Source organism: Aethalodelphis obliquidens, unplaced genomic scaffold, assembly GCF_003676395.1.
Source record: "Aethalodelphis obliquidens isolate GAN/ISIS:26980383/991018 unplaced genomic scaffold, ASM367639v1 scaffold61, whole genome shotgun sequence".
Classification (NCBI taxonomy): Eukaryota; Metazoa; Chordata; class Mammalia; order Artiodactyla; family Delphinidae; genus Aethalodelphis; species Aethalodelphis obliquidens.
The window spans coordinates 1,158,749-1,174,241 of NW_020838005.1; the positions used below are offsets into that span (position 1 = coordinate 1,158,749).

The following is a 15,493-nucleotide window of genomic DNA, read 5'->3' on the forward strand; positions in this document are numbered from 1 at the left end:
CTACTGAGCTCGCATGCCTCAACTAGAGAGCCCACACACCACAACTAGAGAGAAGCCAGCACGCCGCAACGAAAGATCCTTCATGCCTCAACGATGATCCTGCGTGCTGCAACTAAGACCCGATGCAGCCAAAAAAAAAGAAAAGAAATTAAAAAAAAATTTTTTTGTTGTTCAGCATAAAATGATTTGAAAATATTACAGATCTTGTTTCAAGATTTCAAATTCAAATTTAGTAGCGGGTCTAAAGTACATGCACACTTTTCCTTTGTCAAACCCCTTTTCCCTTTTCTCTAGGATGACTGTTATTACCAAGGACACATCATTAATGAAAAAGTTTCTGATGCTAGTATCAGCACATGTAGGGGTCTAAGGTAAGGCTTCATAATGGTTTGTTTGTACCTGTGATGATGGGTGTGTGTGTGTGTGTTAATTACCTAAAGAATCTCAAATATAATAAATTATACTATAGTTGAGTATGAATTCTAAGGACTCAAAAATTTTGAAATTTGAAGGAAACATGGCTTTTCTTGGTAGTAGTTTGTAAATTACACCTCTGAATTGCTTGCAGAGTTGTCTTTGTTTGTTTGCTTGTTTTCAAAATATAGGTTTTTGAGTCCCAGTTTTAGAGTCAGAATCTTTAGGGAATGGGAACACCTCTCTTCACTCTAAACTCTCTCTAGTGTGTCCAATCCATGCCTATGACATCCATTTCTTTTGGGATGTTAATGACTTGTCATGTATTTGTCTACAGTAAGATATCTCTTCTGATGCCCAGACTTCATTATCTCACTTCCTCTTCCATATCTCCATCTCTCTCCATATCTGGATGTCTTAAGGAAATCTCAATCTTAATATACTCCAAATCAAACTAATGATATTCTCCCTCATGTGGCATTTTCCCAGTGCTTCCTATCTCAATAAAAGATATAGTCAACCAACCACCTAATATAGAAACCTAGGTTCCTTGATGACTTCTTGCCTTTCAAATACGCATTTTCTATCCATTTAACAAGCCCTATTGATTATATGTTCTAAATATTCCCTGAGATTATTCACTACATTCTCTCTCTACTGCCACATCCTAGTCCAAACTGCCATGATCCTTTAGGCAGACTATTGCAAGAAATCACCTAACTTATTTCCCCAATCCACTCTTCTACTTCCATGTATGCTTAGTCCAGTCTCCCTGCTATATAGTCTCAGACTTTCTTCCTAGCAGTTATCTGCCATAATTGCATGTATTACGTATACATCATATAATTGTACATATTTGTGGATCAAATGTGATTATTCGATCCACATCCATCTTCCTTATTTGAATATAAGCTCCATGAGATGAGAGACCACGACTCTTTTCCTTTTACCTTCTGCCCTTGCTCCAGTGTCTAATGAATAATGGGTGCTCGCTCCCTAATTCATGGTTAAATGAATCTTAGCTCAGGGCTTTAGCAGAGAGAATCGAGAAGAAATTGATAATATTCATTGATTATGTGCCTTATGTATTATCTCCTTCAATCTTTACAACTATACTATTAGGTAGGTATTATTATTCCCATTTCAGAGGTGGAGAACTAAGGCTATGTGAATTTAAGTCTTCTTCCCATGGTATCATGGATAATAAGTGATAGACTCAGAATTTTAACTCTATCTATAAGACTTCAAAGTCTCTTTTATTGTCGGTGTATCTTTAGAGCAGACCAGGCATGAGAATCGGAAGGACACTTGACTGAGACTCAGGAATTTTCCATTCTAGCACCAGTTCTGACACAGGTTAGCTATATGACTGCAGTAGTTACTTCTCCCCAACTAGTCCAATTTCCTCATAGAGAAAATAAGTTTAGGTAATCTCTAAGCGTCTCTTCAGCTACAATGTTATACTATATTTTACTGCCATGAGCTTGGAATGCTTTGGCATTGGTCATTTTTTGAAGTCGACAAGGCTTTAGTGCTCAGAACTGGAATATTTTTAGGAAGCTTAGATTCTTGTGTTTTTCAGGGGTTACTTCAGTCAGGGAGATCAAAAGTACTTCATTGAACCCTTAAGCCCCACAAATCAGCATGAACAGGAACATGCACTCTTCAAGCACGATCCTGATGAACAGAAGACTAACAGCAACTGTGGGATGGATGACATGTTATGGGTACCTGAAATTCATCAGAATGCAGCCCCATCGGCCACCAGTCTTCTTGTATGCCTACTTTTATTTTTTATTTGCGGTGCTCTCATGTATCTCATCCTGGCTGCTCTGGTTTCCAGTCTTAGTAGCTCCAACTGACTGAAACTTTACAGTCATTGTTGAAACTAGTAAGTTAAAGAGACCTTAAAACCTTACTGTACATTGACGATTTATTTAATGAGTGTGTAAGGATCAACTATTATTAACAACATGTTGTGTGCAAGGGTTAAAAAGATGCATCGATATAATGCTGGCCTCCTAGAAGCACACAGCTTTCGCGATGCTACAACATACAACAAAGGTGTAAAGTATTATTACTGCTTTGAGATAAAATATCCTGCCTTCTCCATGAATGAATTTATTCAATAAATCTTTCTTAAAGTACCGCCATAGGTGCTGGGGATATAGCAGTGGGCAAAATAAATATCAGATCTTCCCACAGGAACTTAGAATATTCTTTCATACCTGGAATTCAGCTTCTGGTCACAGAAGGAAAATGAATATTGCTTGTGTTTGAAACTATAAAATATATACACAAAAACTTTGTCATTATTACCTTCATTTTCTTTAGGATACGCTTCACATCCAATCATCTCTTCTACTGATACATGTTCTCAGAATGCATAAGCACTGGACAGAATAGGTTTGAATAAAATAGAATCTCTGTTGGATTCAATTTGCTATGGGTTTAAATTCTACCAGTGGTATGATATCTAAGAGTCCAGGAGAATCACTCTGAGCTATATGTTCCTGTGAACGTTGATCTCCTGGTTTAGCTTGGTACAGGCCTCTAGTCTTTCTGTCTCAATTCCTTGGTAACTGTGTGCAAATAACCTCGCTCTCATGACATCTTGTTGTTTGGTTTTGCGACTTCTTCTCAGTTCCTCTCACTGTTATCCCGCCTCTGATGGACCACTAAATATTAGAGGCCTCATGTAACTCAATACTGGGTCCCATTCTTTACTTTATCTACACATTCTTCCTAGGTAATCTCATCCAGTGCTATGTCTTATTTAAATAAGAACTGTTCACTAATTACCATCAAATGTATATCTCCAGCCTTTGCCTTTAGAGGCCAGATGGTTACAAGTAGCTACCTACTTCATGCATCTAACCCTTGTCTGAATTTCTCATCTGGCCTCTTACCAATTTCTACTGATTAAAGAGTTCAAGAACCCAGATCAGTAAAAAATCTACTGTGAAACATGTTTTTTTGTTTTTGTTTCATTTTGTGGAGAGAAAGAAACTGAAAATAGGGAGGCTTGGAATGTGGGAAGGAGATCAAGCACTGTCTGAGAAGAAAAGGACAGACTGGGTGCCGCGGTGGCTCTGGACTTTGCACCATTGGTAAAGGAGGGTGTATTCACTGGGATAGGAATAAAAGGCAACCAAAACAAAACAAAACCCTAGGAGGATGCTGAAGTTAACGTGCCTCTATTTCACAGCAGGCTAGTGGAGAAAGTCCACCGTTCAAAAAATATGAAGACTTTGGTTTTATTTTTAGCACTCAGTTGTGTAATCCTTTACACTCTTTGGTAAAAATGAAGGGGCCAGACTAGAATATCACCAATGTCTCTTCTACCTCTGACATTCTGAGCCTTGTCTATAGATGATTCTGGATGGTTAGTTAGAGTCAAAATGGTAATATTGTCTTCCTTCATTCCCAGACCAACCAACTCTTACAAAATTACTCATTTAAAATTTAAGAATGACTCTTGCAGAGAAAGATATTGTCTTAGTAATCTTCTTTTTTATGTTTATTATAGAAATCCAAAGACCAGAAGGCTTGGGAACAAAATAAATACATAGAATATTTTTTGGTCCTGGATAATGGTGAGGTAATTATATCAGATATAATTTTAAAATGCTATACTACATAAATTTATTATGCAAGATATTAAATAATGGATACGTTTTTAAAAATAATGAGTATGAGCTATTCTTTTTTACAAATTGTTTTGAACCTAGGAAATATAACATATAATTAGACTGATATGATCTTCCTTTTAAGGAATGTACACCTAATATGATATGCATAAACTGATTTTTTTGCACTATAATGCGCCTTTCTCATTGTCTTAAGAGCCCCAAACTTATTTTCCAATTAAATTCCTTTGTCACTTTGTCTTCTGTTAAGTAGTTAAATCATTGGTAAATTAAAATTTATGCTCATCAGGGAGTGGTAAATAAAATAAAAAAAAAACTAATGGATAGAATTTTCTGAAAAAGATGATTTTTTGGTAATATTCATTGTTAATCTTCTTTTATAAGAATGCATTTTATATATTGATTGTTCTAAACCTGAAGTCCACATGTGTGCTCTCAAAAGGAAAATTTTTGTGTTATGATAACGTAAGTTAGTGCAGACCCTAAAATTTTGACCTCTCTTATTATACTAAATTCACTTACTGCTCATATTTTTTGAAATAAGTAGACTATTCCTTGCACTAGTGCTCCTCAGCTTAGGAAACTATGGTATTTAACTGAAAATATGTCTGCAATAGCTCCTTAGAGCTTTACACTGAGCTAGTACTTCAGGGGACAAAACATCATCTCTTCTTCCAGACTGCTTTAATTTAGGTAGAGAAATAAGGAAGTGCTTTGTTTTTAATGTTTAAGTGTTAACTTTTATAACTGATCATTAGTTATAATAAGTAAAATAAAGTGAAATTGCTTTTTCTTACCTTCCAATTATATTTATTTCTATCAATGTCTATACTTTGTCTGTAGTTTAAAAAGTACAATCAAGACCAAGAGGAAATAAGAAAGAGGGTGTTTGAGATGGTCAATTACATCAACATGGTATGATATATTTTATTAAGTGTAATTTTAACAATTTGCTAGGTGATGCCATTGGGTGTTTCTATGAATGTTCATGAAGCAGGGAAGAAAAGCCAATAGTCCTAAGACTAATACTGCTTACTGGCTCTTGAAGGGTGACCACAACTTTGGCAACTTAATTGAATATTAATATTACATGATAGAGAAGTATCTCACATACTCACCACACTATTCTCAGGTCCATGAAGGTATAGGAGCTGGTTTTGTTTCATGGTTTTTATTTTTCTAAAACCCAGTAAGAAAATGCTGACACACAAATCCCAATAGAAAACCAATCTAAGGAAGAAAATGGAAAACCAACCAACCAACCAACCAAAAAACAAAATAAGCCAAGCTCTGGTACATAGCAGCTTTCAATACCTAATCTCATTTAATCCTTGAACAACACTAACATATTATTAAACGTAATTTATAGCTAAGAAATTAGTTTCTAAGATGCAAAATAACTTGCCTAAAATCACAAAGTTAGGAAATGGTAGAGAGAAGATTTCAACTTAGATTGGTTAGATTTCCACGCCTATTTCCATTGTAAAACTGTTGATTTGGTTCTTTAAACGTGATTTTATTATCTAATTTCTAAAAACTTTTAAAAAATGATTTTTATATCATTTCTATTTAAATCTTGTTAGTTTCCTATTAGTTGAACATATGGTTACCTACTTAGTTGAAATGGCTGAGTCACTTGTGGTCCTGCAAATCCTCTGAGGATAGAAATAAAACGAAGGTGCATACAATGACCAAGGTCATATCTCATCTTCTCACCACAAAGAGTATGCTGACTCCTCTTAAAGAGCCCCAAGAACTGGCCATATTTATTGAGCACCTACTTTGTGTCGGTACTTTTCTAGATTACGGAAATAAAATGGGGGACAAAACTGACAAATATCCTTTTTTCCAAGGAGTTATCCTTCCCTTCAGGAAGTTAGCATCCTTGTTCAAGGAGGCAAACAAACAAGTCAAATAAAGAGTATGTAAGATGGTGATAAGTGCTATAAAGAAAAATAAAGCAGAGTTTTTAAAAAGAGAGAAAGAGAGAGAGAGAGGGAGGAGAAAGATTGAGATATCTTGGGTGCTGTGTTAGACAGGGAAGTCATTTCTAATAGGGTAACATTTGAGTAGAGACTTGAAGGAAGGGAGAGAAGTCTGACCCTAGGCAGAGCAAAGGACCTGAGGGCAGAACCTAGATTGCCTTGTTTGAGGAATAAGGGGAAGGCCATTGTGGCTGGTTGTAATAAGCCAGGGCTAGGGTGGGAGATGACATCTAAAGGTAGCAGTGGCCAGAACCTGAAGGCCCTGTGGGTCTGCGTAAGGACTTTGCTATTCTTTTTTTTTATTGAAGTATAGTTGATTTACAATGTTATGTTAATTTCTGCTGTACAGCAAAGTGATTCAGTTATACACACACACACACACATATATATATATACATTCTTTTTCATATTCTTTTCCATTATGGTTTATCACAGGATACTGAGTGTAATTCCCTGTGCTATAAGTAGGACCTTGTTGTTTATCCATCCTATATATAATAGTTTTCATCTGCTAATCTCAAACTCCAACCCTTCCCTCTCCCACCCCCCTCTCCTTTGGCAACCACAAGTCTGTTCTCTATGTGTGTGAGTCGGTTTCTGTTTCATGGATAGGTTCATTTATGTCATATTTTAGATTCCACATATAAGTGATATCATATGGTATTTAGCACTTTGTTATTCTTAATGAATGAGGAAGACATTGGAAAGCCTGAGCTGAGGTGTGACATGTTCAGATCTGTGTTCTTAAAAGATTACGTTGGCCATTCTGTTAAAAATAAACTGAAGGAAAGCAAGGGCAGAAACAAGACCAGGTAGGGGAATTCAGGACAAGAGAAAAAGGCAGTGATGGGAGACCTATTGAGAAGATCTGATGTCTGGACAGAGTCAACTGGGTTTACGAGGTGGGTGGAAGATGAGAAGCATAAGAAAAAGAGTGGAGTCAGGTGACACCAAGGGTTTTGACCTAAGCAACTTCAAGAATGGGGAACAGTGGTGGGGGATGATGGAAATCTATCAGAGGAAAGATTAGGATTTCCATTTTGGACACAGCAACTTTGAGATACCTCTTTGTATAAAAATTTCTAGGTGGAAATGCTGGAGATACAATATTGAAGTTCAGGGCAAGAGATGGCAGGTCCGGGTCCATAGATATAAATCTATGACTTTAGCACATATAGATGGCATAAGACACAGGTTAGCAAACTGTAGCCTGTGGACCAACTCTGGCCTATTGCCTTTTTATAAAATAAAGTTTTATTCAAACACAGTCATGCCCATTTGTTTACACTGTTCATGGTTGCTTTCCTGCTACAATAACAAAGGTGGTGAGTAATTGCAACCAAGACCACATGGCCTCAAAGCCTAAAATATTTTCTACCTGGACCTTTGCAGAAAATGTTTGTAAAATCACCAAGGGAATGGGTGTAGATAAGTAGGAAGAGGACACAAAGATATATACTCGAAGTACTTCTCTAAGGAGGAGTAAGAGGGGAAGAGGTGAGAGAGTAGAGGTGAGACCAAGGAGTAGACAGTGAGATAGGAGGAAATCCAGGAGAGGTTGTTATTCTAGAAGCTACTTGAAACAAAAATCTATCAAAGGAAGACATGATCAATGATGTGAAATGTTGTGAGGACCAGGAACTGGCCACTGGATTTAACAAAGTAGAAGTTATTGGTCTCCTGGATGAAGCAAGTTCCTGTGGAGTGTAAAAGCATGATTCCAGGGAGTCCAGGAGACAATGAAAGAAGTGGAATTAGAGACAGCAAATACAGAAATTTTGTTATAAATGGAAGCAGAGAAATGGGGCATAAGTCATTGGAGGAAGAATCATAAAGAGAAATTCCAGTCCCGCCACGATGAGGCATCCTTTATATGCTAAAGAGAACCACGGCACAAAAGGCTAAACACTGACAGTGAAAAAAAGATGGAATAATTTTTGGAGGAATCTCTTTGATCTGGGGAGATGGCAGGTCCAGTGCATGCATGGAGAAGTTGGCCTTGGGCTCACAGTTCATTCATATAGTGAGGAAGGGGAAGCACAGGTTGTTTGAACAGGTGTAGACCAGTGGGTGGACGGGGTGGGAGCTTGTGGAGATTCTCTTCTGGTTGCATCTATGCTCTTCGATGAATGTGGCAGCAGGGACGTCTGCTCAAAGTGAGGATTTAAAAGAAAGTGGCAGAATTTTTGAGAAAGAAGAGCAAGCATGAAAAAATGTATAGAAGGTTGTGAGAGTGAATGGGTTTCGGAAATGCAGCAGGTTTGCTGGAGGGTGGTTCAGACCACTGGAGGTTAGTGGTCATGGCTTCTAAGCGAAAGCAGCCAACATCATTTGTTTTCCCCTGTCTGTGTTCGGGGCTTGATGGAGGAGAGACAGAAGGGAGAGTTTGTTTTAACCGGGATTGGAGTTTTGTCAGGTGAGTAAGATAAAGAAGAGAGGAATAAGGAAGTTGGAAAAAAATCAAAGGCAAGATTTTAATCTGATTAGATTTTTACTTTGCTTTTGATGATAATTGCATTCCTCAACACTTTTCTTGTTTTCTTGTTTTTTTTGAAAAAATATCTCCTCAGGTCTCTCAGCAGAAAGTTGCCCCAGGAGAAGGCCTGTAACTGTGTAGTTTTTTTCCCCAGCTTTATTAAGATATAATTGGCATATTACATTGGGCAAATTTAAGGTGTTGTGTTGATCTGATATACTTATATATTGCAAAATGATTAGGTTCGCTCACCTAATAGGTTGGCTAACACCTCCATCACGTCACATGATTCCACCATTTCTTTTCTGCGATGAGAACATTAAAGATCTTCTCTCTTAGCAATTTTGAAGCATAGAATACAGTATTATTAACTTTAGTCAGCATGTTGTACATTAGATCCCCAGAACTTACTCATCTTATAACTGGAAGCTTGTACTCTTTGACCAACACTGTGCAGTTTTATAAACTATAGTAGTAATTTAAGTTTTCATCTTTACAGTAAGTGTATTGTCTCATAAGCTTAACTAGTTATTTCTAAAGGTTATTCTGTATGCATTGTAGATTATTTGGTTCAGTCCAGTTTCAAGTATTACAGGTCCCTTACTTTATTGTAACTCACATATGCAGGACTTTTTCATGTAGCCTGTTCCTTTTCTGATGTCCAAATCAGCACCGAGTCAGGCTTGCTAATTCTGAAAAATTATGACTCTGAGGAAGTTACATAGCATTTGAGGAAATATATTTATAGTAAAGTCATAGTCATGAACTACTAGCAGGAAATTATAATATTTTTGAGGTTGCAAACAGGAAAAGTTAGCTTCAATAGATGCTTTGTCCCAAAAAAGGGAGTTTATAGACCTGAAATATCTAAGGGTGTCTGTCTTGCCTACAAATGGGGATGCTAGTGTCTGCCAAAAGAGATGGTAACTTCCATTTCACAAGTATGTTTGGAAAGAAGGTTTTTACAGTGCTGTTGTAAATAAGTTTCAAAATCTAAAGTACATTGAAAATATTAAAAGATAACACCATTATGAGTTGTTACTTTGCCATTTATTCTCTTTCAACAGCTTTATAAAAAGCTCAATACTCATGTTGCCTTAATTGGGATGGAAATCTGGAATGACAAGGATAAGATAAAGATATCCCCCAATGCAAGCCTCACCTTGGAAAATTTTGCTAAATGGAGGGGGGGTGTCCTCCTAAGAAGAAAGCGTCATGATGTTGCTCAGTTAATCACGTATGTAGAGATTTTCCCCTTTGTATGTTCTGTGGTATTTGCCATAGACATTTTTCAAAGCCTTGGCAAAGCAAATGGTATCTCAGGTTACAGGTTTACACAGAGCGTTAAAAGTTTAAAAAGTATTCATTTGGATCTTATGTTGCATGTGCTCTTACTTTTGTTCCAACGATTTCTTTTTCTTTTTTTTTAAGAGAGAGGCTAGTAAGTGAGCAATGGTTCATAACAAGCTTGTTTGTTTTGATTGTGTATAACAGAAAGGAAAGGCGGGTTTAGATAATGGCAAGAGGGATTTAGATTCAGTGTTTTAAAAGAATGGATTAGCTGTACGCACCAATCAGGACAAACTTCTAGGACTGAAGGAAAATTGAACATGATATTCTAATCCCATGCTTCTACCATCCTGACAAAATGACTAATTAGTGACTAATTTAAAAAATAGGGGAAATAATTCCAACAGCTATAAATGACACAAGACTGCTAAGCATATGCCTCAAGACAGTTCTGCCGGATGGTTTGCAGCTGGAATCAGACTGCAACAAAGAGTGACTTAAAATTACTTGAGTTTCACTACCTAAGAAAACAGTGGGTGTCATGGGAAATAAGTGGACTAGGTCCTGTCAGAATTAATTAATATTCTGTGCTGGTTATCTATGACTGCATGATGCATCAGCCCGCAACTTCCAGACTTAAAATAAGTCTTCTTCATTTATATGTCTAGTGCCTTGCCTGGGGTGCCGGTTGATCATCTCTTTGCATATACAGCTTTTCATGTGGCTAACTTGGACTTCCTCCAATATGGCAGTCTCAGGTTTCTGGATATCTTAACCAGGTGACTAGCTTTCCCCAGAAGAAGCATTCTAAGAGGCCCAGGAGAAAACTTCAAGGCTTGTTATGACTCAGTCTTAGAAATCACACATCACTTCTGGTGTATTCTGTTGGTCAAGAACAAGTCATAGACCTATCCAGTTTTAGGGAAGGTGCTACACAGGATATGAATACCACAAGGCTGGCTCATTGGGTTATCTCTGAAGGCTAGCTGCCACAGTTCCTTCATTTGGAAAGATGAGTTCCAGACTCAGGGGCCCACCACAAGACATAGCTCATTTTGGGGAGTGGTTTGGTGATTTTCCAGGGTCTCGAAGGTAGTGAGTAGTAAGGGAATTCAACTCTTAACAGACTGGTCCCAGGACAAAGCTAAAATGGTAGTTGAATCCAGTATTGTGAAATAATAGGGTAGAGAAATATAAATTATAGACAAGATGACAGATGTATAGATAAAAAATAGTAATCTAATATCAAGAGTAGATTTCCTGAATAGACCAGAATAAACAAGATAAAAGAACTAAAAAGATAAGGATGGAAGGAAATAATTGCCCTTTCATGTGTAAATTGAAAGCCTTACCATTTACCTGACAAATTAACAAAATATACCTATACCTGGGCATAACCGGGTATGAATCTTAGAGTCCAAATATACTCTATCCACTGAAAAGAGAAACCAAAATAGGTAATCCCATAATGGAGGAAGATTTTATTTTTTATAAATGAGCTAGTAGTAAGAATTAAATCCACAAAAATGTAGACTTAAGTATAAATAATTTTACAATATAATTTTAAAAGAGAATATAAATGCCATAAATCTTTAAAATATCATGTATGATACAAAATATCATTACAGAATAACAGATATTGAAATCTCCATAGGGAATGGGAAGTGGCAGGAAGTTCTCTAATTTCCTCATTTTTCATGGCAAAATGTGTACTTGCCATTCTTTATGTTGATAAGTGGAAAAATATAGGTTCAACTTTTTATGTAAATGCACCTACTATGGGAATTTTTAAAATGATGCATACTTGCAAATTTCTAGATGCAAACCAGGGTCAGATTCTTAACAGACAATAATAACAGAATAATAATAACAAAAAAAGCACATGGAATTATTAAAAATTGAAAGAAAAAATGAAACAAAACCAAAATAGAAATTAAAATTACTAAAGACCAAATATATCATCTACATAAATAAATGCAAGTGGTTCAAATGTCACTCCAATAGGACAAATATTGCAAATGCATAAATGCTTCAATAACACAAATACTTATAGAATGAGCCCAAACTTAAATCAAGCTACAGCTAAAACAGTGCTAAAATAAAAGTAAACATATATAAAAATACATGAGGAGAATATAAATTAAGGTGAAACATGTTTCATCTTAATTTATATATTTATATAAATTTATACATACATATGTATATTATAAAGCAAAACATTTGTTAGAAAAAAAATCCCCCTTTATTTCCTGACAAGAAATGAATTCCACAATGAAAAATATAAGAATCATGAATAAGAGATATAAAATATTAAAGTGATTACTCCCAGATGCTTGGATTTAGGTGGTATGAAAACCATTGTATTTAAAAAAATGCCTTCTGCAAACTCGCTGAAGGAAATATTTGAGTGGTGATTCGCAATGTGAGTTTCTCTGTTAATTAGTAAGGGTTCTGGATGAATTGTCTATAGAAAATATACTTAGAGTCATAAGCTTTATCAATTTCTCTCTTTTTCGTAGGGCAAGTGAATTTTCTGGAACAACTGTGGGCCTTGCTTTCATGTCTACAATGTGCTCTCCGTATCATTCTGTTGGCATTGTTCAGGTTTGTTTAAACTGTTGGTTCTACAGCTCAAGCCTGTCAAATGCTGTTCTGCTGCATCTATTGAGAAGGTCATGTAGTTTTTCTCCTTTGGCCCTTTGGCATGGTAAAAAACAGTGACTGAATTTCAAATGTTGAATCAATCTTGCATATCCAGTATAAACCCAACATGGTCATAATGTATTATTTGTATATATTGCTGGAGTCAACATGGTAACATATGTTGAGGATTTTTGCATCCATATTCATGAGGGATATTAGTCTGTAGTTATCTTATCCTGTAATGTGTTTTTCAGGTTTTGTTATTAGAGCAAGTATCAGGGTGAAGGATGTGCTCCCAACTCTTCGATTTTCTGGAATATTTGAGTAAAATTAGTATTATTCCTTCCTGAAATGTTTGGTATAATTCACTAGTAAAACCATATGGGTCTGGCATGTTTTTGTGGAAAAGTTTTAAACTACATTTTCAATTTCCTCAATAGATATTGGACTTCTCAGGTTATTTATCTCTTCTTGAGTGAGCGTTGGTAGTTTGTGTCTTCAAGGAAAGTTGTCCATTTAAGTTGGCATATATTTGTCGATGATATTCCATTACTATCCTTTTAATATCTGTAGAATTTGTAGTGATTTTCCCTCTATCATTCATGATATTAGAAATTTGTGGGGTTTTTTTCCCCCATTATCAGTCTGGCCAAAGGTATATCAATTTTATTGAGCTCAAGGAAACAGTTTTTGCTTTACTGAGGCTTTCCTAGTTTCAATTTCATTGATTTCCCCTCTTGTCTTGATGATTGATTTTTTTCTGCATTCTCTGCATTTAATTTGTTACTCTTTTTCTAGTTACTTAAGGAAGAATTTTAGATTGTGAATTTGAGGGTTTTCTTCTTTTCACATATAATCATTTAATGCTATAAATTTCCCACTATGCACTGCTTTAGCTGCATCCAAGTTTTTTGGATATGTGTGGTTTCATTTTCATTAAGTTAAAAATATTTGCTAATCTCTTAATAAATTTATTTATTCATTTATTTATTTTTGGCTGCATTGGGTCTTTGTTGCTGCGTGCAGCCTTTCTGTAGTTGCAGCGAGCAGGGGCTACTCTTCATTGTGGTGCGCGGGCTTCTTGTTGCAGTGGCTTATCTTTGTTGCGGAGCACAGGCCCTAGGCTCACGGGCTTCAGTAGTTGTGACACTCAGGCTCAGTAGTTGCGGCACATGGGCTTAGTTGCTCCGCCGTATGTGGGATCTTCCTGGACCAGGGATTGAACCCGTGTCCCCTGCATTGGCAGGCGGATTCTTAACCACTGCACCACCAGGGAAGTCCCCTTAATTTCTTTTTGACTCATGTATTATTTAGATGTGTATTGTAATAATTTTCATTATTGACTTTTTAGTTTAATTCTGTTATTCTGTCATGGTCTGTGTATTCATTTGTTAGGGCTGCCATAACAAAATACTATCGCCTGTGTGGTTTAAACAACAGAAATTTATTTTCTCACAGTTCTGGAGGCTGGAAATCCAAGATCAAGGTGTCAGTAGCTTTAGGTGACAAGGTATCTGAGGCCTGTCTCCTTGGCTTGATGATGACCACCTTTTTGCTGTGCCCTCATGTGGCCGTTTTTGTGTGCACACTTATCCCTGGTGTCTCTTCCTCTTCTCATAAGGACATCAGTCTTATTGTATTAGGGCCTCACCCTTATGACCTCATCTAAACTAATTATCCCTTTGACGATTCTATCTCCAAATACAGACATGTTAGGAGTTAGGGCTTCAACATATGAATTAGTGGGCAGGACACAATTTAGTTCATAATAGTCTGGGAATATACTTAGTAGAATTTTGATATTTTAAATTTTTTTGAGGTTTGTTCTTGGTCATTGCCCCATATGAACTTCAAAAAAATGTGTCCTACTGTTGTTGGAGTGTTCTGTAATTGTCAATTATGTCAGGTTGACTTATAGTGTTCAGTTCTTTTGAATCGTTTATGGAGAGAGTGTTTAAGTTTCCAAGCAGAACTGTAGATGTGTCTGTTTCTTCTTTCAGTTCTATAAGTTTCACTTCATGTATTTTGAAGCTCTATTGTAAAGTGAATACAGAGTTGTCATGTCTTGTTGGAGAACTGATCCATTTATCATATTATGTCCCTCTATTTCCCTGAGATATTCCTATTCTGAAGTCTACTTTGTCCAAATTCAGTATAATCACTCCAATACTTTGTGGCTATAGTGTACTTGATACAACCTCTTCCTTACTTTTATTTTTAGCATATATATTTCTTTACATTTAAAGAAGGTTTCTGCTAGACAGTATATACATGGATTTTATTTTTTATCTAATCTGACAATCTCTGTCTTTTATTTGGTATGTTTAAATAATTTATATGTAATATCATTATTCATATTGTTGGATTAAAATCTTTCATTTTGCTAGATGTTTCCTATGCCATCTCTTCTATTTTTTTCTGCCTTTTTAGGATTGAGTATATAAAAAAAATTTCATTTATCTCCATTATTAGCTTTTTATTGATTTGTTTCTTTTTAATGGTTACCCTGGGGTTTATTACACATCTCTGCTTGTATGTTTTACCTTGAAATCGTATTAACTGGTTCACTTATAGTATAAGGACTTTACAAGGGAACACCTCTAATTACTCCCTTCCATCCTTTGTGCTATTTTTATCAAATGTTTAACTTCGCATATACTATAAATACAATATACATTGTTACTAATTTTTCTTTAAAAGTCATCTTGCTGTGCAATTTAAAATGAGAAAAATTAGTTTTCCGTTTATCTTATCTTTACTGGTGCTTATTTTGGTTACATTCCCAACATTCTTCCTTTCTTTGCAGAGAGAAAATTTCTATCTGGCATAATATATTTTTTCTTCCATAAGAATTTTTAAAAAATATTTCTTATAAGACAAGTCTCCTGTCCATGAATTCTTTCCATTTTTTTAAGAAGATGACCTTATCTCTCTTTCATTCTTGTATATATATTTCACTGGGTTGACAGTTCTGGGTGGATAGTGTTTTTCTTTCAGCACTTTTAGTGATCTCACTGTCTGCTGGAGTTCCTAAC

At 35.9% G+C, this 15,493-nt stretch overlaps 1 protein-coding gene across 1 annotated transcript in view; it reads left to right on the forward strand.

The window, feature by feature from the left end:
* Positions 1-15,493, forward strand: part of ADAM28 (ADAM metallopeptidase domain 28) — a 58,321-nt gene that overhangs the window by 14,675 nt on the left and 28,153 nt on the right. The window contains exons 5-10 of the mRNA XM_027087966.1: positions 295-371; positions 1,997-2,189; positions 3,944-4,015; positions 4,908-4,979; positions 9,593-9,762; positions 12,335-12,419. Coding sequence (XP_026943767.1) covers positions 295-371; positions 1,997-2,189; positions 3,944-4,015; positions 4,908-4,979; positions 9,593-9,762; positions 12,335-12,419 — 669 coding nt within the window. The remainder of the gene's footprint in view (positions 1-294; positions 372-1,996; positions 2,190-3,943; positions 4,016-4,907; positions 4,980-9,592; positions 9,763-12,334; positions 12,420-15,493) is intronic.